This window comes from Nipponia nippon, unplaced genomic scaffold (genome assembly GCF_047370975.1).
Source record: "Nipponia nippon isolate SJK-2023a ecotype South Korea unplaced genomic scaffold, ASM4737097v1 scaffold_16, whole genome shotgun sequence".
Lineage (NCBI taxonomy): Eukaryota > Metazoa > Chordata > Aves > Pelecaniformes > Threskiornithidae > Nipponia > Nipponia nippon.
In genome coordinates, this window is record NW_028262332.1 from 11,257,292 (window position 1) to 11,278,871 (window position 21,580).

The 21,580-nt window shown below is 43.7% G+C and overlaps 1 protein-coding gene across 24 annotated transcripts in view; it reads left to right on the plus strand.

Moving 5' to 3' along the window:
* The window catches only part of CRB2 (crumbs cell polarity complex component 2), an 80,498-nt gene that overhangs the window by 31,317 nt on the left and 27,601 nt on the right, over positions 1–21,580 (plus strand). For 18 of the 24 annotated variants that reach the window (XR_015703661.1, XR_015703662.1, XR_015703663.1 and 15 more), the window contains 8 exons: positions 1,694–1,846; positions 2,094–2,364; positions 13,759–14,460; positions 16,758–16,953; positions 17,491–17,616; positions 17,806–17,945; positions 18,422–18,604; positions 19,555–19,668. Coding sequence is in view for 18 of the 24 variants with exons in the window: in XM_087752722.1 (XP_087608848.1) it covers positions 2,292–2,364; positions 13,759–14,460; positions 16,758–16,953; positions 17,491–17,616; positions 17,806–17,945; positions 18,422–18,604; positions 19,555–19,668 (1,534 nt within the window). In the remaining 6 variants the exon portion in view is untranslated. Of the gene's footprint in view, positions 1–1,693; positions 1,847–2,093; positions 2,365–13,758; positions 14,461–16,757; positions 16,954–17,490; positions 17,617–17,805; positions 17,946–18,421; positions 18,605–19,554; positions 19,669–21,580 lie in introns of those variants that run through there. The other 6 variants (XM_087752725.1, XM_087752720.1, XM_087752726.1 and 3 more) reach the window with 6 other exon arrangements.

The following is a 21,580-nucleotide window of genomic DNA, read 5'->3' on the forward strand; positions in this document are numbered from 1 at the left end:
CAGGTTGCTCAAGCCCAAACCCTGTCGTGACAAATGCATGAAATGGTACCTTCAAAAAGGTACCATTCATAGCACTCCTGCATGCGCAATGTTGGTGACGTATTGGCCATGTTAGCAGTTCAGTTCAAACCCATCAAAGTCAATGTGACAGAAACACCAAGTGAAGACTCCAGAGTAAAACTCGGTCACTAGCATGGAAGCTGCTGCTTGAGGCGTTGTCTCAAGTGTACTGAGAGACACCTAGAATGTTCCTCTCTGGAGCTTTTTAATTGTTTGGCCTCTGCTAAACTGTTTTGCTCTTTCCTGAGTCTAGCTTGTGTGTAACAAGTCTTTCGTAGCTAACGGCTCTGTCAGGGGCATGAGGCGCCACAGGCCACGCAGCCCAGCAGCAGCAGCAGAGCTTCACGAAATGTAAGCCTCTGTGGGACGACATCTACTTCCTTATGTGTAGGGGTCTGTTGCACTAACTCTGCTTTATGCAAGCTGAGCATGTCCTTCAGGTAGACACATGAGCCATAAATTACTATGCATAGTTTTATTTCCTAAGTCTTGTGAAGTATTGCACTAATCAACTCACAGAAGTGGCTGTATTCAGTGGAGGAAGAGTGGTGTTTTTTCGCAGTGTTAATTGTGCGATGGATTCATATGTATTTGCTTTGATTTGGAAAAGGTGAGTTGTTAGGGTAATTCCCACAGGTGAGGCAAAAAAATCCTGAGCAGAAAGATTCCGCACATGTCCGCGCTTGGTTAAGTCGCCTGACAGCAAAATGAGAATCTAAAGAGAGAGAAATGAGTTCCAGATGGTTGTGGTAACTGGCAAGAAACTAATACTGAGGCTGATCTTGAGAAAACAGACTGAGGACACCAGAGATGAAAGTAGGGGCAGGGTGGTCTAGATAAGGTTGATAACACATGATATATCATCTTTGGGGCATTCCAAGGCAGGATAGTGAGATGAACCATTTGTTCCTGAATTGCAGTGTTTTGGTGTTGAAAACGCTCTTGCTGTGACTGTTCTGCTTTCTGCACTGAAGGTGGAAACAATGCGGTAAATGTCCCATTTCCCCGCACATGGCCCATCAACCTCCGTCCGCTCCGCAAACCTCCGTCCGCTCCGCAAGGATGCTGAGCTAATATAAATTACTCGTAGGATTGCTGCTGTTCTCATCCCGTGCAGCCTAGGCCTATCTATCTGCACCAATTCCTTGCTATCTTGCATATTTCTTGTTTAAACTAGGAATTTGTGTGGCATCTACCTGCCTTCTATTTTTAGTTGTCAGTGGAAGGGTAAGGCAACGTACGTAATTCTCATTACGGTTGATTTAATCCAATTGTGATGTGGATTTAGTGGTACTTAGTAGGTCACAACTGAGCGTGGACTCTGTCTTTTTCCAGTTACTCTCATCAAACGATGGACACTGATAATTTTTTCCACTTCTAAAACTAAACACATGCATCTAAAGGTGGTGATGTGATTTGGTGCTTGTGTTATGAAGATTCTTCTCCTGTTGATCTCTATAACTGTTCCTTAACTGGGACAAGAGGGTTCATGTACATTTTGTGCCTTTGTATGTCTTGTGGGTTCGCACATCTCGTGATGTATGAGAGACAGCAGTAAAGACTAATGTGGACTACCTCTGCTCTTTGGGATTAACAGTGTGCTTTTTGTGTCTTATTTTCTCTCTGAACAAAGCGGCCTCTGTCAGAAAACTGTGACTGATGCTCGTCTGGGATTTGTTTGTAAATACGAACTGATACAGAAGCCTGCATCCTAGAAATGACCCCTGGCCTCCTCAGTCCCCAGTCCAGTTCTGAGCTCCTGTCACAGCCATGGAGGAGACACCAGGTTTGTTTTCTTCATTATAGAGGGGGAGTTCAAAAAACAGAACGCAAAAACCCACACAGGGTCCTTTTTCCTTTTTGCCTTGTACTGTGAATCTCCCAGTTCTTCAGTTTCTCACTGCCTTGGGCAGCCCGGGCTGTTTCAGAGGCAGGCCTGTGAGCCCTCCAGCTGCTCTGCCTGCAAATCCCACTTGCTTCGCCCTGTGCAGTTCAATCCGTGCGATCCAGGCAGCGTTTTCCCTTTGTTCCAGGAACACGAGTGAAGCCTTGGTGGACAGGGACTCTGTCCACGGCGTTAGTGCTGGTCCCCAGTTCGGCAGAGCATGGAGCCCGTGCCCGGAGTAGGGAAAATTCGCCAAAGTCCGTGATGTGGGGAGAGCCGGTGTTTGCTGGCTTCCAACTACTGTTTCTCCCCTGAGGTTTTTAGAACAGCCACTCTTAGACTTGTCATGGAATTAAAGAAAACTACATCCAGGGCGTACAATGCTGCTCTCCTGCTGCCACTTTTCCTCTTATTTTGGGGTAAGTTTTTGTCTTCTGTGCCTGATTCTTGTCCAGTTACTATGCAGTAACTTTGGATCACATCTGTGATCTGCCCTTGTATTGCAAACGTAACTGAACAAAATGTCACTCTCACAGTTAGATCTGAAGTCTGGAAGATAAACAGGCATTTCATTCTGGACATGTTTTTCCTTCTATTTATTTCTTGTCTCCTTTCGTCTTTCTCCCTGGGTACATGTATGTGTGCATTTATTCACAAGAGCTAAAAGTGTATGCATTTTCATGTAATTAAGTACTCAGCTGTTATAGTAACCATTTCCTCCATTGAAAAGTTCTGAATTTTACAGTTGTGCCCATAGAAATGGGCAGAACTTTATTTCCATTCTATACGCTTTAGAAATACATTTAGGCAAAAGAGGAGTGTACGTAGGGGAGTATGCTAATACGGTGAAGTGCCGGATACCTCTGGTAATAAATGTGGAGGAAGAAGACAGTACATGAGTATTCTCACTTAGAAGTTCTGAAGAAAGCAGATCCATCCTGAAAGTGCAAGAAGTGCTGAGGTAACAAAAAAGTCTGTCACACTGATGGAGGTTTTTGTTTTGGTTTGTTTTTTCACATTGAAAACTTATTTTATAGCCAAAGAATATACTTGAGTATACTAGGATTCTTCCAGTTCACATGAACATGTCTTTGGGTTCCAGAAGTCACCGTTGTATACAATTTCTTATGCTCCCTGAAAAATAGATTTCTCTGTTTCTTCTGGAATGGGTGTCTGGTGATCTGCTGGGCCTAGACATCTGTTTTAGTCATCTAGGGATTATAAGGTCATGTCAGGAACATGTCCAACCTTTTACTGGAAAGTATGATTGGGATTGAACCGGCCTCCTTATCCTCCCCTCGGCACTGCCAGGCCAGTATCTGTGTATAAAAGTCCTGTTTGGTTTCCACTGAGCTAGGACAGGAATGATCAATGACATGAAAAAGTGGAGCTAAAATATGGAGAATGTGCAGGAAATACAGTCAAAGTGCCTTTTCTCTCCTAATAGCTGCTGAACACTGCATTTGGCATTTTCTCACATTAGTGGGTGGTATTTATGTGCTTTTTGAGAGTTGGAGAAAGTTTTCAGCTTTTCCTTTGATTCCCCAACAGTCTTTTTTTTCCCTCTGAACTCTCCCTAAATTTCCTTTGCTCTGATCACCTCAGGCTGTGAATATGAAAATCAAAATATATTTTGATTTTTATCCGATTCCCACCCCCCCACCCCCCTTCATTGTACCCCCTTCTTTGTCTGGTGCATTGCTCCAAGTGCCTGGAATTCCTCTGGCCACGGGGAAGCAGCAGGACTGTCTTTTGTATCTAGTAACCATAGCTACTGGTTTGGAGTGTGAAGCAATTATGGTGGCTTTGTATTGTGCAGAAGGAAGGCGCATTGCATATAGGGTGTTGCTCAGTATGTGGCTGCCAGAGAGCTGGCGTGTTTCTGGGGATTTGTGCTGTTTGACCATTGCACTGATAGCTTTTCACTCTTGGGTAAAGGTCTTTTCTGGAACAGTGATTTACTGAGAACGTTGTTTTCTTTTGGAGTGCAGGTGGATGACACATCTTGATATAGCCAGCAAAGCTCAAGGGAAGCGGTAATTTCCAAAGTCTTTCCACCTGCTCCTATTTTGCAAGGGGAATTCTGCCAGATTTTAACTGTAGTGAATGGTGGTGTTTATGTAGCACTTGTAGAATTTTAAGGCCATAAGGAAATGCCTTTTCTTGCCCTTGTGAGGCGTATGACTATTTTTATTTTATTTCTCATTGATTGAGTCTAAATGTCATTGAAGCACGGAGTGGTTAAGTTACTTGTTCAAAATTTTTGAGAAAATTCTGATTATCCAGATGGCCTCTTGCAAGCTGTAACCATAAGACCATCCTGCAGCCAGATCCACACTATCTCCAGTTGTTTAAAATAAACTCCAGAGGGACAGGGGTACAGACTCTGCATGTGACTCCAGTTTTACTGCTGCTATCTGTGTAATGGGCAGAATGGCTCTCACCTTAATTTGTTGTGTTCTAAAGGAGATTCTGGAGGGCAGAACCGAGTGTCTAGTCATTTCAGTTCCCACAACTCTAGCCAGCAATGAGCACAGTAATTCACATACCTTTGGCCTGGAAAATGCTTTGGACGCCTATTGAGAGAGAACATGTGCAGACAAACCTTTTTTCTGGCAGTTTGCTATCTGCTCTAATGCAAGCTCTTGAGATTAGCTCGGGCATACGGACAGTTTAAATCTTACTGGCTTCAAAACATGGAAACAAATAAATACAATCTTTTCAGCTGTTTTGTTTGTTGTCAGTATATTTAAATAAGAATTGGAAATTAAAGCTTGTGACTCAATCTGATTAACTGAATGCACAGGAAAGCCCCTGTCTCAGTGTTTGATCTGTGGAAATGGCTGAGAGATCAGAGAATGTGTAAACCATGAAGGTCAGCTTGGAGGAGTGTTTATTAAGGGAAAATACTGGGCTGTCATAAGCACAGGAGATCAAAGAGTTACTGTGGCAATATAGGCAATGCTATCATAAAACATGGATTTATAGCTCCTGTCTTTCTCCAAGTTCTAGAAGCATGATAATAGGAGTTACATCTTCAAATCTGCATTAAAACCGTGAACAGATAATGAAAACGAGCTAGCTGGCTACTTGTTCTGTGTTAAGAGTAAGTTTAGTTCCCTGAAGTGGTATTTCTGATTAATGCTGAGGGGGTAAATATTTTGCATATTTCACAAGGGGACACTGAGCCACATCTTCTGCCTGTCTTAGTGGAAGTCTAGTGGTCTAGGCCTTTATAAATTCTTTATAAATATTTTACACTAGTAGATTGTGTACATATCTCTGGCATGAAAAAGCTCTGTCACATCAAAAACCTGGCATGCAAATGTTGTGGTCTGGAACTTGTTGGTCTCCGGTAACAAAGAAAAACAACCTAAAAAGTAGGCTGGGAAGTGAGGAACGCACAATATCCATCTAAAACTTTGGAGAGGAAAGACTGCAATCTGAACTCTGTGCAGGGACTTCACTACAGGTTTTTAAATTAGTGTCCAGACTGGTAGCTGGCTAGGGTACTGGGCTTGTGTGCTTAGTCTGCCAAAACTTTACAAGGTGTATCAAAGGCATGAATACTAAGGCTCTTTTTAAAATGACTCTTTTAAAAGATGCTGTAGGTATTGCTAGGATCCCTAGTGTCTTGCTGGGCCATTTATTCAGTATTGTCTTAGAGGTACTACCTGCTGATTGCCAGCATTGCTTTTTGATTATCTAATCTTTATTTTGAGGGATTTTTTTTGTCGGTGTCATGTCTTGCTTCACAGAGATTGTCAGATCTGATAAGCTGTTAGCCTGAGATGATAATGGTGATGTTTAGATTCAGCCAGCAGATAGTATCTCAGCCTGCATTTTCACTGAAGTATCATTTCCCCCTTTTATACTATTTGCACAGCAATTAAAAAAAAATTAAATAGTTGCTATGGAAAAATGGAGAAGAACTTGACTCTGGGGACGAGGATCTTGAGGGGAATTGAATATACCTGATCCCAACAGTGATATCACCTGAGCGTGAGGCCAGGAAATTCAAACAAAAGCTGATGGGAAGGGGCTGGGGGAGAGGGAGCAGCTGGGAGCAAGCTCCTTCAACAGAGCTTCTCCTGATGGCTGGCAGAGGTGGTGAGCTGCTGCAGCTCGGGGGCTTGGTAGCTGTGGTAAAACATCGGTATTTCAGGAAGTTTCCCATGCCCACGTCCGATTTTCTCATGTTGAATAGAAAAGCCCACTGTTAAAGCAGTTGTCAAAAGATGCCCGTTACCATGTTAAACAGGACAAGGAATACAGGTTATGGAATATTTTAGGCTAGGTGAAAAATCACTGCCAATTATTAGCATTTCATGAGCTTGTCAGTAGTCTCAGAGAATTTCAGGGTCTTGTTTTCTGTTGCTGGTATTACTAGGAAGAGGTGCTTTGCTCAGATCTGGGAAGAATCTCTCTGTGTCAAGAAGGAAATGGGGCTTGTAAAGCCCTGGGATGCGTAAAGCCACCTAAAAAGGCCTTGTATGTTCCCTGGACAAGTACACTGAAGGTATTTCCTAAAGAAGGATTTGATGTTATTCTGCCATTAGCTTCCATAGCAGATATGGTAGCCTTCCAAAGTTAACAAGGCTGGGGAAGAGAGAGGGTGAACAGCATGAAAGCCCCTTTTCAGGCCTGTCCAGTCTTCTTTCCTGGTGTGCGGATCCTGGGAACAGGCCATCGTGTGTTCCCTTTCATTAATCCTTTACACTGACCAGGATAGGGAAAGATCAGCAGAGGTCAGCGGGGATTTACTAATATAAGCACATGCCTTCCTGTTGTCATGGAGACATAACTCTTTCCATTCCTTTATTCAGAGTTTATTTAGTAGTTGTGTTACTCTGATACTTGAGGTGGAGGGGTTCCCTTTCTACCCTTGGCCTCCATATCTTTCTCTAGTGGGCAACGCGCTGGGGTGATCAGCAGGAGCACAGCCTGACCGGTAAGAACTGCCGCAGGCTGGGGTTTTGAGCACGCACGGTTCAGGCACTTGAAGATTCCTCTAGCTCAGTTATTATTGCGCTGCAGTTGGAGGCTGCTGCTGGGAAGCCTGCTGTTCTCACCTCTTGGTTGTAAATTGTGTTTTTTCCAGTTGTAGTGAGTAGGGCATGTGAAATATACCCAAAGGAAGCCTCTTCCTCCACAAGCCTGCAGGGCCTTTTTGTAAAAGATGCTAGTCATAGGGAGCAAGATTTAAAATAGCATAGAAGTCAAGGAGCTCAATAGCAAATCCATACACAAAAGGTACTTAATACATCACGACTGGGTCATAATTTTGGAAACATAAATAAATAGTCCTAAGCATGAAGTAGTCTTTGCCCAAAGTATATCACTAAAACAGGAGGGGAATATGCCAGAGTCCTATCCGTTGCAACTTGTTTAACAGAAAACAAAAGTGCTACGCTAGGAGCTGCGTTGTGTAAACTCTTTCCTCCTCTGTTTGGGAATTCTTCACAGCAAGAGGTTCTTGAGGAGAAGAGTGCACATCGCTTTACTCTGCTCAGTTCGTGTCATGGGGAAACACTGTTGGGCATACGTGTAGCCTGGTCACCCCTTCAAAGCATTGCAGCTTCCATCTGGTGTTTTACATCCTCTGTTTTTCTGTCTTTTTTTTTTTTTTTTAAACTGGACTGTCGGTAATATGGATTGTGCTGATTTTCTGGGGGAGAGAAGCTGAAGGGATGAGAAAAGTTGGACATATGCAGACTTGATTCTCATCCTTTTGTCATCCTGTTGTCTCAGAAAGCCCCACTTCTGACTGACCCAAAGACAGGAAAGACACAATTCCTTTCATCATTAATGTTCCCGTAATTAGTCTGGGTAAAGTGCCCAATCTGACGTCCTGTACCACTTTAGAGCCTACCTTCTCCTGCTGGGTATTCTCTGCTTCCCGAGATGATTCAGGCATCTAGGACTGATCAAAGCCACAGCTGCAAGGTGTAAAATTGGGCAAGTTTTCAGAACCTAGAACTTGGGGAAATAGATTTCGTATTGTCATTGGGAATCCAGAAATAAAATACACCCTTTTCTTTGATGGTGTTTCCTTCTGCTAGAGAGTTGTAGTATTTCAATTATGTGCTGAAATAAAGCACCTCCATGTCTTAGAGACTGGAAAAATCTAACTTTCTAATTCTGTAATACCTCCAATATAAAGTATTAAAGGCTTGGAATAATTTCATCTTACAGGACACTTGTGAACTACCTTAACTATTTTCTTTATTGGGAAAACTGATACACAAAGTGGAACTGGTTTGCCCATGCTCACGTTAGTTTTTGCTAGGCCAGGAAATAGTATTATGGTATCCTGACTCTCCTGGTAGTTGTGTCTGTGATTGTGAGCGTTTTGCTGAGAGATTGTACACAGGAGATAGTGAAAAGATGAAAATGTCCTCTGAGCGCAGTGCAGACGCAGGAACAGGTATTCGGAGATGTGTATTTTCAGTAAGTACCGCTGACTCTGCTTAGAATTTTTTTGTGTTTGTGGAAATTGTATTGTTCCATTTGAATAACACATTAAATATAATTTAAAAACAAAACCAAACATTAATCAATTTTCAGAATTGTCCTTCAGTATGAAGGAAACAAGGTAATTGCTGGGCTGATAACCCCAATGCTGCCACTTCCCTGTTGGAATTTTAAGTGACCGTTAAGAGCACCTTTAAGGTAGTTATCAGTGAAGCACTGAGTCTTCCCTGGTCAGGTGTATCCCCGGCTTGAGGGCATCCATCCTGTATGATAGTTTCCCAAGACTTTGAAAAAACAGACATGTGAAAAGCAAAACCAAAAAATAGAAGCCAGTGAGTAATGCTAAAGCAGCATCTTGCAAGCGGTGAAGTAATAAAATGACTGAAGCTCCTTGTCCTGTGTATTGTCTTAGCAACTCATAATTGGTCTCTAATAAAACCTTCTGCCAGCAGTGCTAGCATAATGTCAGGATGGAGAGGGGAGGCTGTGAAAGAAGTTACTCCAGTCAACTCATGTTGTGGGGGAAGTTACCACTGAGATTTCACAACATGTGTGAGATAACAGAGAACAGACAAAGTTGAGGGGGTTTGTTTGTTTTTTAAAGAAAAAGACAAACCTTGCTACAGCTTTTTGAAAACCTCCAACAGCATCTTGTCCCGCTTTACTGAAGGAAGAGATTCCTCAAGACTCTCTGGGAGAGAGACAGTGAAGCACTGCCAGGGGCATCTCAGATTGCCCAGCATCTCCTTAATTTCCGATTTCTCTTTTTATGGCTAGAAAACTCACTGTTGCAACTACCCTTTGACAAGATCATTTAGTAAAGGTATAAAGTATAAAACTATTAAAGCCAATTATTAAGACAAAGCCTGGTGATGCAGCTTGTTTGCCTTAAAGTGATACAAAAGGTCACAAACCTCATCTTTTAAGGAAAATCTTTGTCAGCTCCTTTAAAGTGTAAAACCAGACCTGTCCTCACCGAGCTCAGTGAGTGCTTTATATGGGACTCTGTTAGCCTTTGAAGTTCCTCCTAATCCACCCCTAATGCCTGGAACGTATTCTTCAAAGAAACTGTAGTCTTCTCCAGTTTCATTTCAGAGTAGGGTTGCAGGATGGTATGACTGCAATATATATATATATATTTAACGTTTTTTTCACTTACAAGCACCACTGATTCATATTCTTCTTGTGGAAAGTAAAGGAAAAATCCTGAATGTCATTGTTAATCTAGCAACAACTACGTTAGTGGAAAACTATAAACCCTTGTCATTCAGTGACTTCTTTGACCTGATTTTCACTGTTTTCATGAAACAGCATAGACTGAATTACATGTTTTCATGGTTGGTATATTGTGCAGCAGGAAAAGCTAATATATTCATTATGCCTTATTACCATTTGGTGCATATTCATTTGCTATTCACATCCATATAATAATCTATTCCAAAATTCAGAGGAATTATTGTATGCCCTAGGACTGATGGATGAGAATGACAAAACCAGAGCTAAAAACGTCATACGTGTTCTTTCTCAAGCTAGGTGGTAGTCTAAGTCTTTGATATCCATTTAGTACACTGAATTCTTGCAGAATTTCCTGGCGTTTAACATCCTGGCGACGTCACAAGTGTTGTACTCGCTTCTCGCTGCTGAAATCCCCCTTTTTGACATCACTCTGTAACAGATTCGGTTTTGAATTAGTGTCTCATCTGTGGCGAATTATTTAGCCAGAAGTTTAGTGCTGCCACTGAATGAATATTAGGGTTATACTATATTTACACAGTGGCATGTTTTGTCCTTGGGAGGTATTCCAGTATTAGTATAGGCAGGCTATATACAGGGGAGTATATGATATAATCCTGGAGTTAGTGTTGTTAATGCGCCTGTAACCCCCACCGAGCAGGGCAAGCACGTGGGCAATTTTCTGCAAGCTGCAGTTCACAGGATAATTTGAAGTTAGATATTGTTTCATTTCTTGCGATTTACACTGCAGTCTTTTCAGCCTGCTCCATGCGTGCCTTATGAGCAATGCTGTGTTACTTCAGGATGTTTGTTCCAGAAAAGGAACATTTTCCTCCAAAATGAGGTCCTGCTGAAGTACTGCTTTTAGACGTAACTAAGGTAATATTTGGTCATAGAAAGTAGCTAAAACTAGTACAGTAGCGGTGCAGGAATTCGGCTTTTCTCTATGCAGTCCTGTACATAACTAGTTATTCACCACAGATTGTGAGTACACGTAAGTAGTTAACAGTGCAATTGTTCATGATGGCAGTGAGCTCAGAGGAGACTGGAGTTCCCCCTGTTACTGCTGCCCTTTGGTAAGCCAAGAGGGCCTTTGGAGTTTTTAGCGAAGCTTTGTGTTTGCTTGACTTGGTATCTGTCTGTAGATCAGCCCGGTTGCGTCTACAAGTTTGTGTGTGACTACGGGGCCACGTATTTGTCACCGAATCTTTTTGCAATGGACAGGCATTAATGACTAATATAGATTATTGAGCATTGCAGTCATATGATGAGCCAAAATAAGGTAGAAAAAGGTATGTCTGTTGTGAAAGAACTTTGGATAAGACAGGAAATAGCAAAGGGATTTGATGTTTATCTTTATTTACAAGAAGCATTTAGACTATCTTCTTATAATGGAAGCAGAAAACTATGCAAGTAGCCTTTGAAATCTCTTCCGCCTGCCTACACTGGCAGTGCTTGGTGATTCTGTCGAAATGTGAAGTTCTTTGCAGATGGAGTCTGCTGCAAATTGGGGAAGTCGTTCTGAACATGCACTGGACTTCGTCTCTATTTTTTTGTCACAGACTGTGCTCCTGGCCTGTGGAAAGTGCAGGCTGGGACTGGTTACTCATTAAGCGTACAAAGGCTATCTCCTGCCTAGTGAAGTTCTTTTGCGAATAGTTTCCTGGGCTCCCACTCTAATTGCTACAGAGATTCCAGGCAGATTCCGTCATCCTTGTTTTCTGCCTGACTGGGAATCTGAGAATAAAAGGGTTGATGGCAGAATAATGAGATTGCTGGACAGTGCAATGCTCAGCAACTCTCCCCAGCATCACATGAGAGAGGAAGGGAGGAGTGGGCCACAGAGGTGATGCTGGGAAGAGAAAGGGCCCTCTAAATCCCCGAGCGCCCGCCCTCCCCCATCAACGCTCCCTCTGAAAAGAAGACTTAGAAACACTACAGTCTTTTGGTGGGAGGAATTTGGGGGAGGTCAGGGCAGGGGCAGGCTTTTGTAAACCAAAGTCTCCTCTAAATCCCTTTCAGGCCCTGAAGTCGGATGCCTCCACCTTCAGGTACAAAGAGACTGAGGAGCTGATGGGGCAGTGAGTTGATAGAAAACCACTGACACAGATTAACTACCGAGTGTGTAGAAGGTGCACCAGAGCAAGGCAAACATGACCAAAAATGGGCTGGGATAACGATGGCATGAATGAGAGAATGTGTAAGGTCAGCTGAGAAGCGATGCTGTGGTGTGTGATCCTGGCAAATCCTTAGCACGGAGCACGGCACGTTGAAGCAACATTTCTCAACTAGCAGTAATGCAGTGAGGGCCAAGGGTGGTGAGCTGTGGGTAGTGTCGGAGTAACTGCCCACTCTCTGCCTGCAGTTTTGGGGAGTTTCCCAGACTGATTCCTGTCACTAGCTGGCCCGCAGTTACGTACAGAAGGCAGCAAAAAGGACAAAGAGCTGCTTACACAACGGCATCTAAAACCGAGGTTAAATGCTAGCAATTACCCGACTTCCAACGCTAGGCAGAGTCAGGATTGTCTCACCAGAAGCAGTAGCCATTTCTCAGATACCATTTGCTATTTCATGAGTTTTACCTCTGCTTTGTGGCCGTTTTTCATAGACATTTTCAAAACATCTGCTGTATAGTTGTTTGCAGAGTTACTTCCAAGTTTGGATGTTTCATAGCACTTATGCAGGAATCAGTCTGGGGTATCTCTGCCCCACAGCTTCTCCCCTCTGTATCCTGGAGCAGAGCAGAACAAAAAACTCTGATGTCAGAAAGCTGCAGTGGGATGAGGGGCTAATGACTGCTGCCTTTGTGAAGGGACAAGTTCTGTGTTTGCATTGCCTTTGTCCCTTTATACCATTTGGGGGATTTTTCCTTTGGAAAGTGTATAATTGTGTCATTGAGCCCAGGGCATATATCCTAATTCTAATATCGAGGCACCTGTCTCCTTTCCCCTGGGCTGTTCTGCCCTTTGACCAGGTTGTTTCACAAAGTGAATTTGAAATTTCTTTTGGAAAATAAATGAGGGTTCCTCCTATTCTTCCATTCTGCTCCATTGACAAATATCTAAATTGAACACTTTTTTGGTTTTTATATCATGTATCCTGTATAATCTCATTTATATGAATTAGATTTTCAGTCCCACGAGCACATCCTATCACATTTCTGGATGGTAGAGTTGCTTAATGGGGCAAAAGCCTTTTAAACACTGCCGGTTTTGGGACAGCAAGGCATTGTGGCTGGGTGTGAATAAATTGATCACACCCAAATGCTCCCAGGTTTAGGGGAATCTGGTCTCAACAACAGTTGCTGGTATCTGGATATTAGACCAGTGATTTGGCTCTGCACATACTGAGAGTTTGGATCTAAAAATGACATCAGTACAGTGAATCTCATCAGTCTCTGCTCTTCTTTGCTATGCTTATGACACCTAAGAATTCCCTGCTGTGTGAATTTACATGTCTAACCTGGGGGGAGAGGGTGCCTGGCCAGCGATTATCAAAGTTTGAGCTGCTCCATGTCATCAGAGACTGTGTGAAGTGTGCCAGTTTGGAGTTTGGGTTGACTGTTTATGGCAGCGTCTTCAAATCACTAGTGGATTAGCTGAGAAAAAAAAAAAATCATATCCCCAGAAGGAGCAGCTGGGACATTAAGAGCCACAGCCAATATCTTAAAACATGCCATCTGCTTCTCTGGATTTCAAAGCCCAAGTCTTGTGCCCTACCGGTGAAAGGGATCGTTGAATTTTACACAAAGTTCATCTTGTGAACGGATTTAAGGTGATACGTTTCACTGCTCTCAACATGCCTCAGGGGGGATCAACAAGCACAAGTAAAATGGTTGGTTTGTGAGTGCCTCTTAAAAAACAGGCATCTAGTCACCTGACTTAGCAAGAAATTCCTGATTGCCATCACATGAAGACATGTTGTGTTGTCTTCTTTATAGTAAATGTTTGATTCTCCAGCATCCTTCTGAGCTAATGGCTAGAACAGCCCCTTGCAGCGTGGAATTTAGGTGGGCAATCTCAAGAGTTGTATGTGGTGATCGGCGGAAGAACTTTTTTCTTTAGGTCTATGAATGCTGACTAACAAAAAGTCTCTTTTCTCAACAGGAACTTCATGCTCTGAAAATGGTAGCAGCTGTTCCTCATACCCATGTGAAAACGGTGGGAGCTGTAAGGATTTGGAAGTGGGTTACCAGTGCAGCTGCCCCGTGGAGCCTGTAGCCTACATGGGCGTAAACTGTGAGCTACTCTATGATGCATGCGTTAAACATGAGTGTCCTGCCCATAGGATTTGCAGCGGGACTCCAGGACTCCTGGAATATGAATGCATCTGTATGCCTGGCTTCACAGGTATTGATTGTAACGTTAATATTAATGAGTGTGAGAGCAACCCTTGTAAAGATCCTCGTTTTGAATGTGTAGATAGCGTAAATGGATACACCTGTAAATGCCAAACAGGACTGAATGGAGAAGGCTGCCAAACAGAAAGCTCTGTGTGCTCTAGCCACCCCTGCCTAAATAACGGGACGTGTGTCGAGGGTCCTGGGGACTATGCCTGCATCTGCCAGCCTGGCTTCACCGGGGCCAACTGCAGAGACAACATTGATGAGTGCGCCTCCAACCCCTGCCAGAACGGAGCCATCTGCCGAGACAGGGTGAATGAGTATAGCTGTTTCTGTGTGCCGGGGTTCCAAGGATACAACTGTGAAATAGACATCAACGAGTGTGCGTCCCGGCCCTGTAAAAACAATGGCACCTGCCTGAATGAGATGGATCACTATTTGTGCAAGTGCGTCCCCGGTTACACAGGTACCTTTCGTGCTCGTGTACTAGCCGGGTGGTTGGGTTACGTCTCGCTGTTCATGTAGTTCCACAATTTGCCTGCTGCTGATGTGTCTTGTTAGTAGCTGTCCTGAGAAGCTGCTGTTCTACAGCTGTGAGACTAAGTCTCTGTTGCACGACTCATATTTCTGGAGTGTTTGGTACTGTATGTGAATAATGGTGTAGGGCTTGTGGTTGTGGCTTCTGGGCAATAGTTGAGGCTTTGATTTCCAGGGGTGGTGTGGATGTTGAGAGACGTGGATCTAAGAGTGGAAGTGGGTGGGCTGTCTGAGACTTCAGTACTAGATACAAAGTAGATGTGATTAGCTCTCAGTATGAAATTAAGGGAGGTATACAAGAAGAGAGATTGATTATCAGGAAATGTATACGTAGTGTTTCCAGGTATAACTTATCTCTGCCTATCTGGCCTGTAGTTCTTTGTCCTGTCCTGCAGGATTTCTCTGAGGGACATAGTCTTTTTGGAATAAAGTGGCTTTTAGTTGGAGATTTCTTTTTCAATTCTTTCACAACCAGCAAATGTTTTTTGGCATGTGACATAAGTATCTCTTTTTTCTTGAGCATCTGTGCTAATGGTGACTCAGAGAGTAATCTACACCAGCGAGTTATCTGTGAGGGAGGCAGTGGGGGGTTCTCCTTTCTCCAGCCCTGCTTATCAGAGCGGAATGCAGTAGTACTGCACCCATGTCTGCCTGGTACCACCTAGCACATGAACTTTCTCAGCCTACCTCGTTGTCACAGCCTGAAGTGTTTAAAGAGTTAGGTTGCTGTGAAGGAATGCTGCTGATTACCATGGAATGAGGAGAAGTTACAACATCAGGAATGCAGGCCCTGATGCTGACTCACTCTCTGATAAAAATGAACAGAGATGAAGGAGAAAAAAAAGCAGAATTTCGTGTAAGCCTTAAGATTACTACTGATTTTGAGTATCAAGCATAATTCTATCTTTGCAAATCAGTTTCTTTTTTGTCTTTGTGCTGAATCCTCAATTCAGGATTGTGGGATTCCCCTGCCAAGGAAGTGATAACATGACCCAGGCAGCTGGAGGAGCTTGTGCTCCAGGTTATTCTGATGTCAAATATGAGGCTTTGCCTTGTGATCTAGTGCTTCATCCAGAGGTTCTAGCACCACTGGCTAGCAAGGCCAGGTTGTTTCCTGGTGCTTGCAGCTGGAATTTGGGCGAAGGAAGTTTTGCGTGGGTATTGACGGGTTTGAACCAGCAGATTAGGGGGCCCACATTCCGTCAGGATTAGGATGGCCATGTCCACTGTGTGGTGAGCCTTTGCCAAGAAGGGGAGATTAGATGGATTGGCAGGTGCCACTGTAATGACTAAGGTTTGGAGGCGATGCCAGGCCACAGACAACTCAAAGAGGTAGAATACAGGATGGTAAGAGAGTTGCATAGGAGTCACGCAGGAGGTCTTATTCTGTTAGGGAAAGTTGAGGCTTTGGAGCAAAAATGCGTGACTTGCCGTTACTCTTGACTAGTAGCATTGGAGCTAACACATAATTTTTAATAGCATGTCATAATACAATTACTTACTAATATCTAGCATCACTGTAATTAGCGTTTTGCGCTGCTTTAGTGCTTTTTTCCTAGGTATCTCAAAGCAAGTTACAAGTATTATTTAAACAAATGGAACAATGTTTTGGAGAAGCAGGTAGAGATCACTTTTCCCATATCCAAAACGCAACTGCCTCTGATGTAGAACACTGGATCTGATTAATAGCAACGCAACACAAGCGAAGAGTACCGTGTCTAACTAAAACTGTAAGAGCTGTATTGTATATAAAAGTTTAAATAACACTGACTAGCAGTGTGATTCTTCTCTTCCCATCCCTGTCCTCCCTGCCCTCAAAGGATCCCAAACCAGAGCAGCTATCATTAGATTTTTAAGAGCTGTATGTAATATCAAGATTTTACAGCTTATTCAGAAAATGGATGTTATTTGTGAAGTGCTGACTGATTGGCTGCTTCAGCAAACCTGAATGAAAGAGACTAAAGCTTCGCAAATACTGGAAACTAGTTTTGATAGAAGACTAAAATCCTTTTGTTTGCAAATAAAAATTACAGGACCTGTAATTTTTAAAGAATCACATACTGTTCATGAGCTCCCAATGTTCTTATGGCAAAATTAGAACAAATCACTATGCTAGCCAGTTTGGGTTGATAACACGGCTTTTGTGATTCCAGCTCAGAAGTCCAGGCAGCACAGATATACTTTTCCGGATTTGTAACACAGGTATTTCTCTGTTTTGTAACAAAGGTGTGAACTGTGATGCTGAAATAGATGAATGTGATTCAGACCCTTGCCAGAACGGGGCTCTGTGCACTGATCATGTTGGGTTCTACACCTGCACCTGTGCACCAGGTTACCAAGGGATGCAGTGTGAGGTGGACATCAATGAATGTGTGAGCCAGCCATGCCAGCACAATGGGACATGTCATGACCTCGTTAACAGGTGAGAAATCAGTGCTGGTTGGGCAATTAGGTACCAGGACTGATCTAAAGGTCTACTTAGTGTAACCTGTGAAAATTAGAGTAGAAATCAGCGTGGTGGGATTGGATTTAGTGTTTTGTACATCTCAGTGGTCCCAGTGGCAGTAAGAGTGATTTATGGCAATAAGCGAGAAGGCCCTTCCCAGCAGCAGAACTCCTAGGATGCTTAAAGGAAGGCAGGAGAAGATTCCTGCTATTGCTTCCAGCTGACGTATCAGATACAAAGGGAAGTGATTTGCAGAGCCTGAACAGCAAAGGCAACTGCCGAGAACACACCAGTGTGTCTGAATTTACCTTTTCACAGGTAAGGTGTGAACTCAGAGGCTGCTGAGGGTTGTCTGCTCCATCATTAGTGTGGCCTGTTTGTGCAGATGGAACTGTCTTTTTCCTCTGCCCCACAAGTGGGTATGAGGATGGACAGCTTAGCTCCGTTTGCTCTTTCCTCATACTGGGAAAGCATTTGACACTGTCCCGCATGACATCCTTGTCTCTAAATTAGAGAGCATGGATTTGATGGATGGACAACTCGGTGGATAAGGAATTGGCTGGATGGCCACACTCAGAGAGTTGCAGTCAACGGCTCGATGTCCACGTGGAGACCAGTGACGAGTGGCATTCCTGAGGGGTCGGTATTGGGACTGGCACTGTTTAGCATCTTTGTCGGCGACACGGACAGTGGGGTTGAGTGCACCCTCAGCAAGTTTGCCAACGACACCAAGCTGTGTGGTGCGGTCGACACGTTGGAGGGAAGGGATGCCATCAATTTGCAGTCAAATTAAGAGCTTATGAATTGCTCTGTTTTGCTGCCCCACAGCTACCGTTGTGACTGCAGTGACACAGGCTTCGAGGGGGACCACTGTGAGTTGGATATCCTGGAGTGTGCCTCTGAACCCTGTCTGAACAGTGCCACGTGCGTGGAGGGAATCAAAAACTACAGCTGTGCGTGCTGGCCAGGTAGGTTAGAAATCTGTTTTGCTATGTTGGCATGTCGGCACACCACAATGGAGAGCACATGCTAAATTGTCATGTTGAAGAAGTAAAGAATTAATGATCATACCGCATGGTCCAGTGTGATTTTTTTCATTGTCTGAAACAGTGAGGCTGCCACTGCTGCCCTTTACAGGCCATCCCAAAATCCGGCTGACCTTATTGCTGGGAAATGCACCCTGATTCTCAACCATAGAATTTTCTTTCTCTTTTCTGCCATTTTCCATCATGTGTTTTTCTATCATGAGGTAGGGCTTTCCTGCAAATTGATAATTTGGCTCCTGCATTTGACATAGTGGAGAAAGTGGAGGGCCCTGGGACTCCCTACTAGATGAGCCGCAGTGTCTTCTGCGTCTTATTCTCACCTTCAAGGCAGCCACAATGTTTGAGAGACTAGTTCCAGTGAAGTTGTTCGTGATGTTGACAGTGATGTCTCCTGGCAGGTTACACAGGACAGCACTGTGAAGAGGATGTGGATGAGTGTGCGACAGATCCCTGTCACAACGGAGGCCTATGCTTTGAGCGATCCAACCAAGCCTATTATGGAACACGACCTGACTTCCCCACTAATTTCAGCTACAGCCAAGCAGCTGGTTTCCTCTGTTCGTGCCAGCCAGGCTTTGCAGGTGAGCTATGCAGTAAAGGTTCATCCTGTCTGCACCTGATAGATGCTGCATGGTTTGAGTAGAGAGGAATGGAGCAATATTATCTGTGCAACAACAATCACTTAACGACTGGTACTTCAGAGGGGGCAGCAGCCTGATGCATCAGGAGCGTGCTTCTGTTCACATACTGTATGAATATATTGCAGACAGCTGTCTGAATGTCATCCTCTGTCCAGCAGGCCTGTCTCAAGGTTGAGGCAACAGCCTATGTGCTTTCCCAGTGCTTTGATGAATGCCCTCTGGCTATGCAGATGCCCAGGTGGTTTCCCTTTGTCTCTCTCTCATGCATACCGCAGAATTCATCCCTACAGGATATCTGTGAAACTCCTCCTCAGAGGAAACTAATTCCCTGGAGTCCCAGATAACTATACTACCTGTTTCCTTGATGAGACCACTCTCATGACAGCAACTGTATAACCAGAGCGGGTAGGAGAAGAGGAGGTTCTTGATATCTTGCTCTTGGAGCTAGAAGCTCTGTGGATGTTCAACTGAAATACCACCCTTTCCCTGGTATATAGATATGTATAAAAGGCTGGATTTAACAGCTAGGGAAATTCTCTAGTAGGAGGGGCTAAACAATAATACTTCATTCTTTTTGGAGAGAAAAATGAGAGTTTGGTCCCCTATTGCACAGATGGGAATGGTTCAGAAGTTCTGATCCTGCCACTGCTCCCTTTCATGACACTGGAAAATCATTTGACCTTTCCGTACTTCATTTTCCCTAATTGTTTCGGTGATAGTATCTATTTTCCAGAGTGTCTGGAGGGACATGCTATAGTTCAAGAAATGCTTTTGCATTTTTAAATGACAGAAAAGAAGTGCAAAAAATTATGAATGCAGTTGTCATTCAGATTATTTCCTTCACTGATGTGTGTGCACTTAAGATGCCTATTTGTGTTTTCACTTTAAAGGGGAGACCTGCTTTACTAACATTGATGAGTGCGAGTCCCAGCCGTGTCAGAATGGAGGGCTCTGCGTGGACCTTATTGATGGCTTCCTTTGTCATTGCCTGCCAGGTTATTCAGGTAATGCTGGTGAAGGGGGGTGGCTGGAATCAGGTCCTTCTGGTTACCTAATGCTGAGCTGCTGCATTACTGCCCGGCTGCAGGACTGGATTCCAGGGCTGGGTAGCCCAGGCTGCTGAGCAGGACTGCGATGAACTGTGGGGAGTGCGGTAGTGGTGCAGCGGGATGCCTGCGGTTTAGGGCTCAAATGCCATGGGAAAGCTATGTGATTTTGGTCAAGTAAGTTGACAGGCTATGAACTAGATTTTGAGAGATAAGATCAGCTATGTAGAAGACCCTAAGATCAGAATATCTAGGGGATCTGTGTGCTGGAGTGGAAGTTCACTGGGAGAACTGTGGGGTTTGGTTTTTTTATACACCTACTATGAAGGTGAACAAAACCAACCTTCAAATAAGAAAAGGGGTGCTTAACATTCTGGTTGTCACAAGCTACTGACTGTAGCAGATTGGATCACCAGCACTGAAAACATCTGTAAAACATCTCCATTCCTTAACACCCCTGGATGATAAGAGCCAGTGATTTTTGGCTGAAGGCAGTAATCTGCTACGTTAGGAGGTCAAAAGGTCTTTGTGATGCGAGCAAATGAAGCCTTCTCTGTTTACAAGGGAATGGGGAGTCTAGATTCTTACACGTATGCCCTGCCTGACCCTAACGGGTCTCAGTTTTCTAGCTGAGAAACTAGGGGATAGTGATTATTGCACATCAGCTCTGTTGGGAAGGTACACTGCTAACTTACTAAACCTCATCTTAGTTGAAAATATTCGTTCTCAGTCTTTTGCATCTTTAAATTCCATGTGTACTCTCTGTTTTGAGCAATTTAACACCAAAAAGTAGTTTATAAGAAAAGTGGTCCCCAGCAGAATCTTGTATTTATATATTTTTGAGGTGGATGTAACCTTTCCACAGTGTTACTAGGCTGCCATCTCGTGGGAAAAAGAAAAACTTGAAGCCAGAAGCCTTGTCCCTTTAACTTCTTGCAACAGCAGGTAGCAGCATTCCAGAGACTGTCTTAGGCCTTTATTGCATGGGAAAGTTTTCTGGTTTCCTTCTGTGGTCACAGTGGTTGAACTATGTTGGTGTAACTCTGTCCAGCTCTTTCCTGGGAAGACCTCTTACACAGGTGCTTTCACTCCTGGAATCTCAAATCAACACCTAGTTAACACCTTTTGTACCTGGGCTGAATTCTTTGTGGGCTTTTCTGGCCTATCTTGTTTTCTTTGGATTCCTAATTTACGCTAGGCCAAGAAAAATTTGCTTTTGTAGGTGAGGTCTTTGAAAATAGGCTGTTATCTAAGCTCTTTATTGCTACTTTCTTGGGTAGTTACAATGCTGTACTCATGAACTGAGATCTTGTCCAAAGAGATGGTTTAAAGTTTATCCTACTTGTCAGAATTCCCACTCACATATGTGTCCTGTTCCCTTTTCCTCCTTCGGTGCCCCAGCACCCTCACAGAGTTCAGAATTTCATCGTGCTTTGCCAAACTGCAGATCTGTTTAATCCTTTCCAATTCTTAGCGTGCTCATGGGCAGAAAAGCTGACAGAAACGCAGGGTGATGGGCAAAGGAGTGCTAGAGTTCATTCTGTTGCATCAAATTTGGGTTCATTAGTACTTGAAGGGGATTAGAAGCAGGTTGCTCTTCTGGATATTGCTGTTGCTAAAGGACTTTGTCTCAGCTGAGGTAGCTCTGACACATTAACACAGTGAAAGGCTGGGAGCAGTCTGTGAGATCAGTGAGTGCGTGTGGAGTGAAGCTGACAGGGAAATAATAGCAATTAATCTCCCCTCCTTTGTCAATTAATCCCAGTACAGTCATGCTGGGTAAACAGCTTATTACTTCATATTAGGATCACAGAACAACTTTGTGAAGCTTCCCATAACGTTTCTGTTCAAAACACATTTCTGTGGCAGC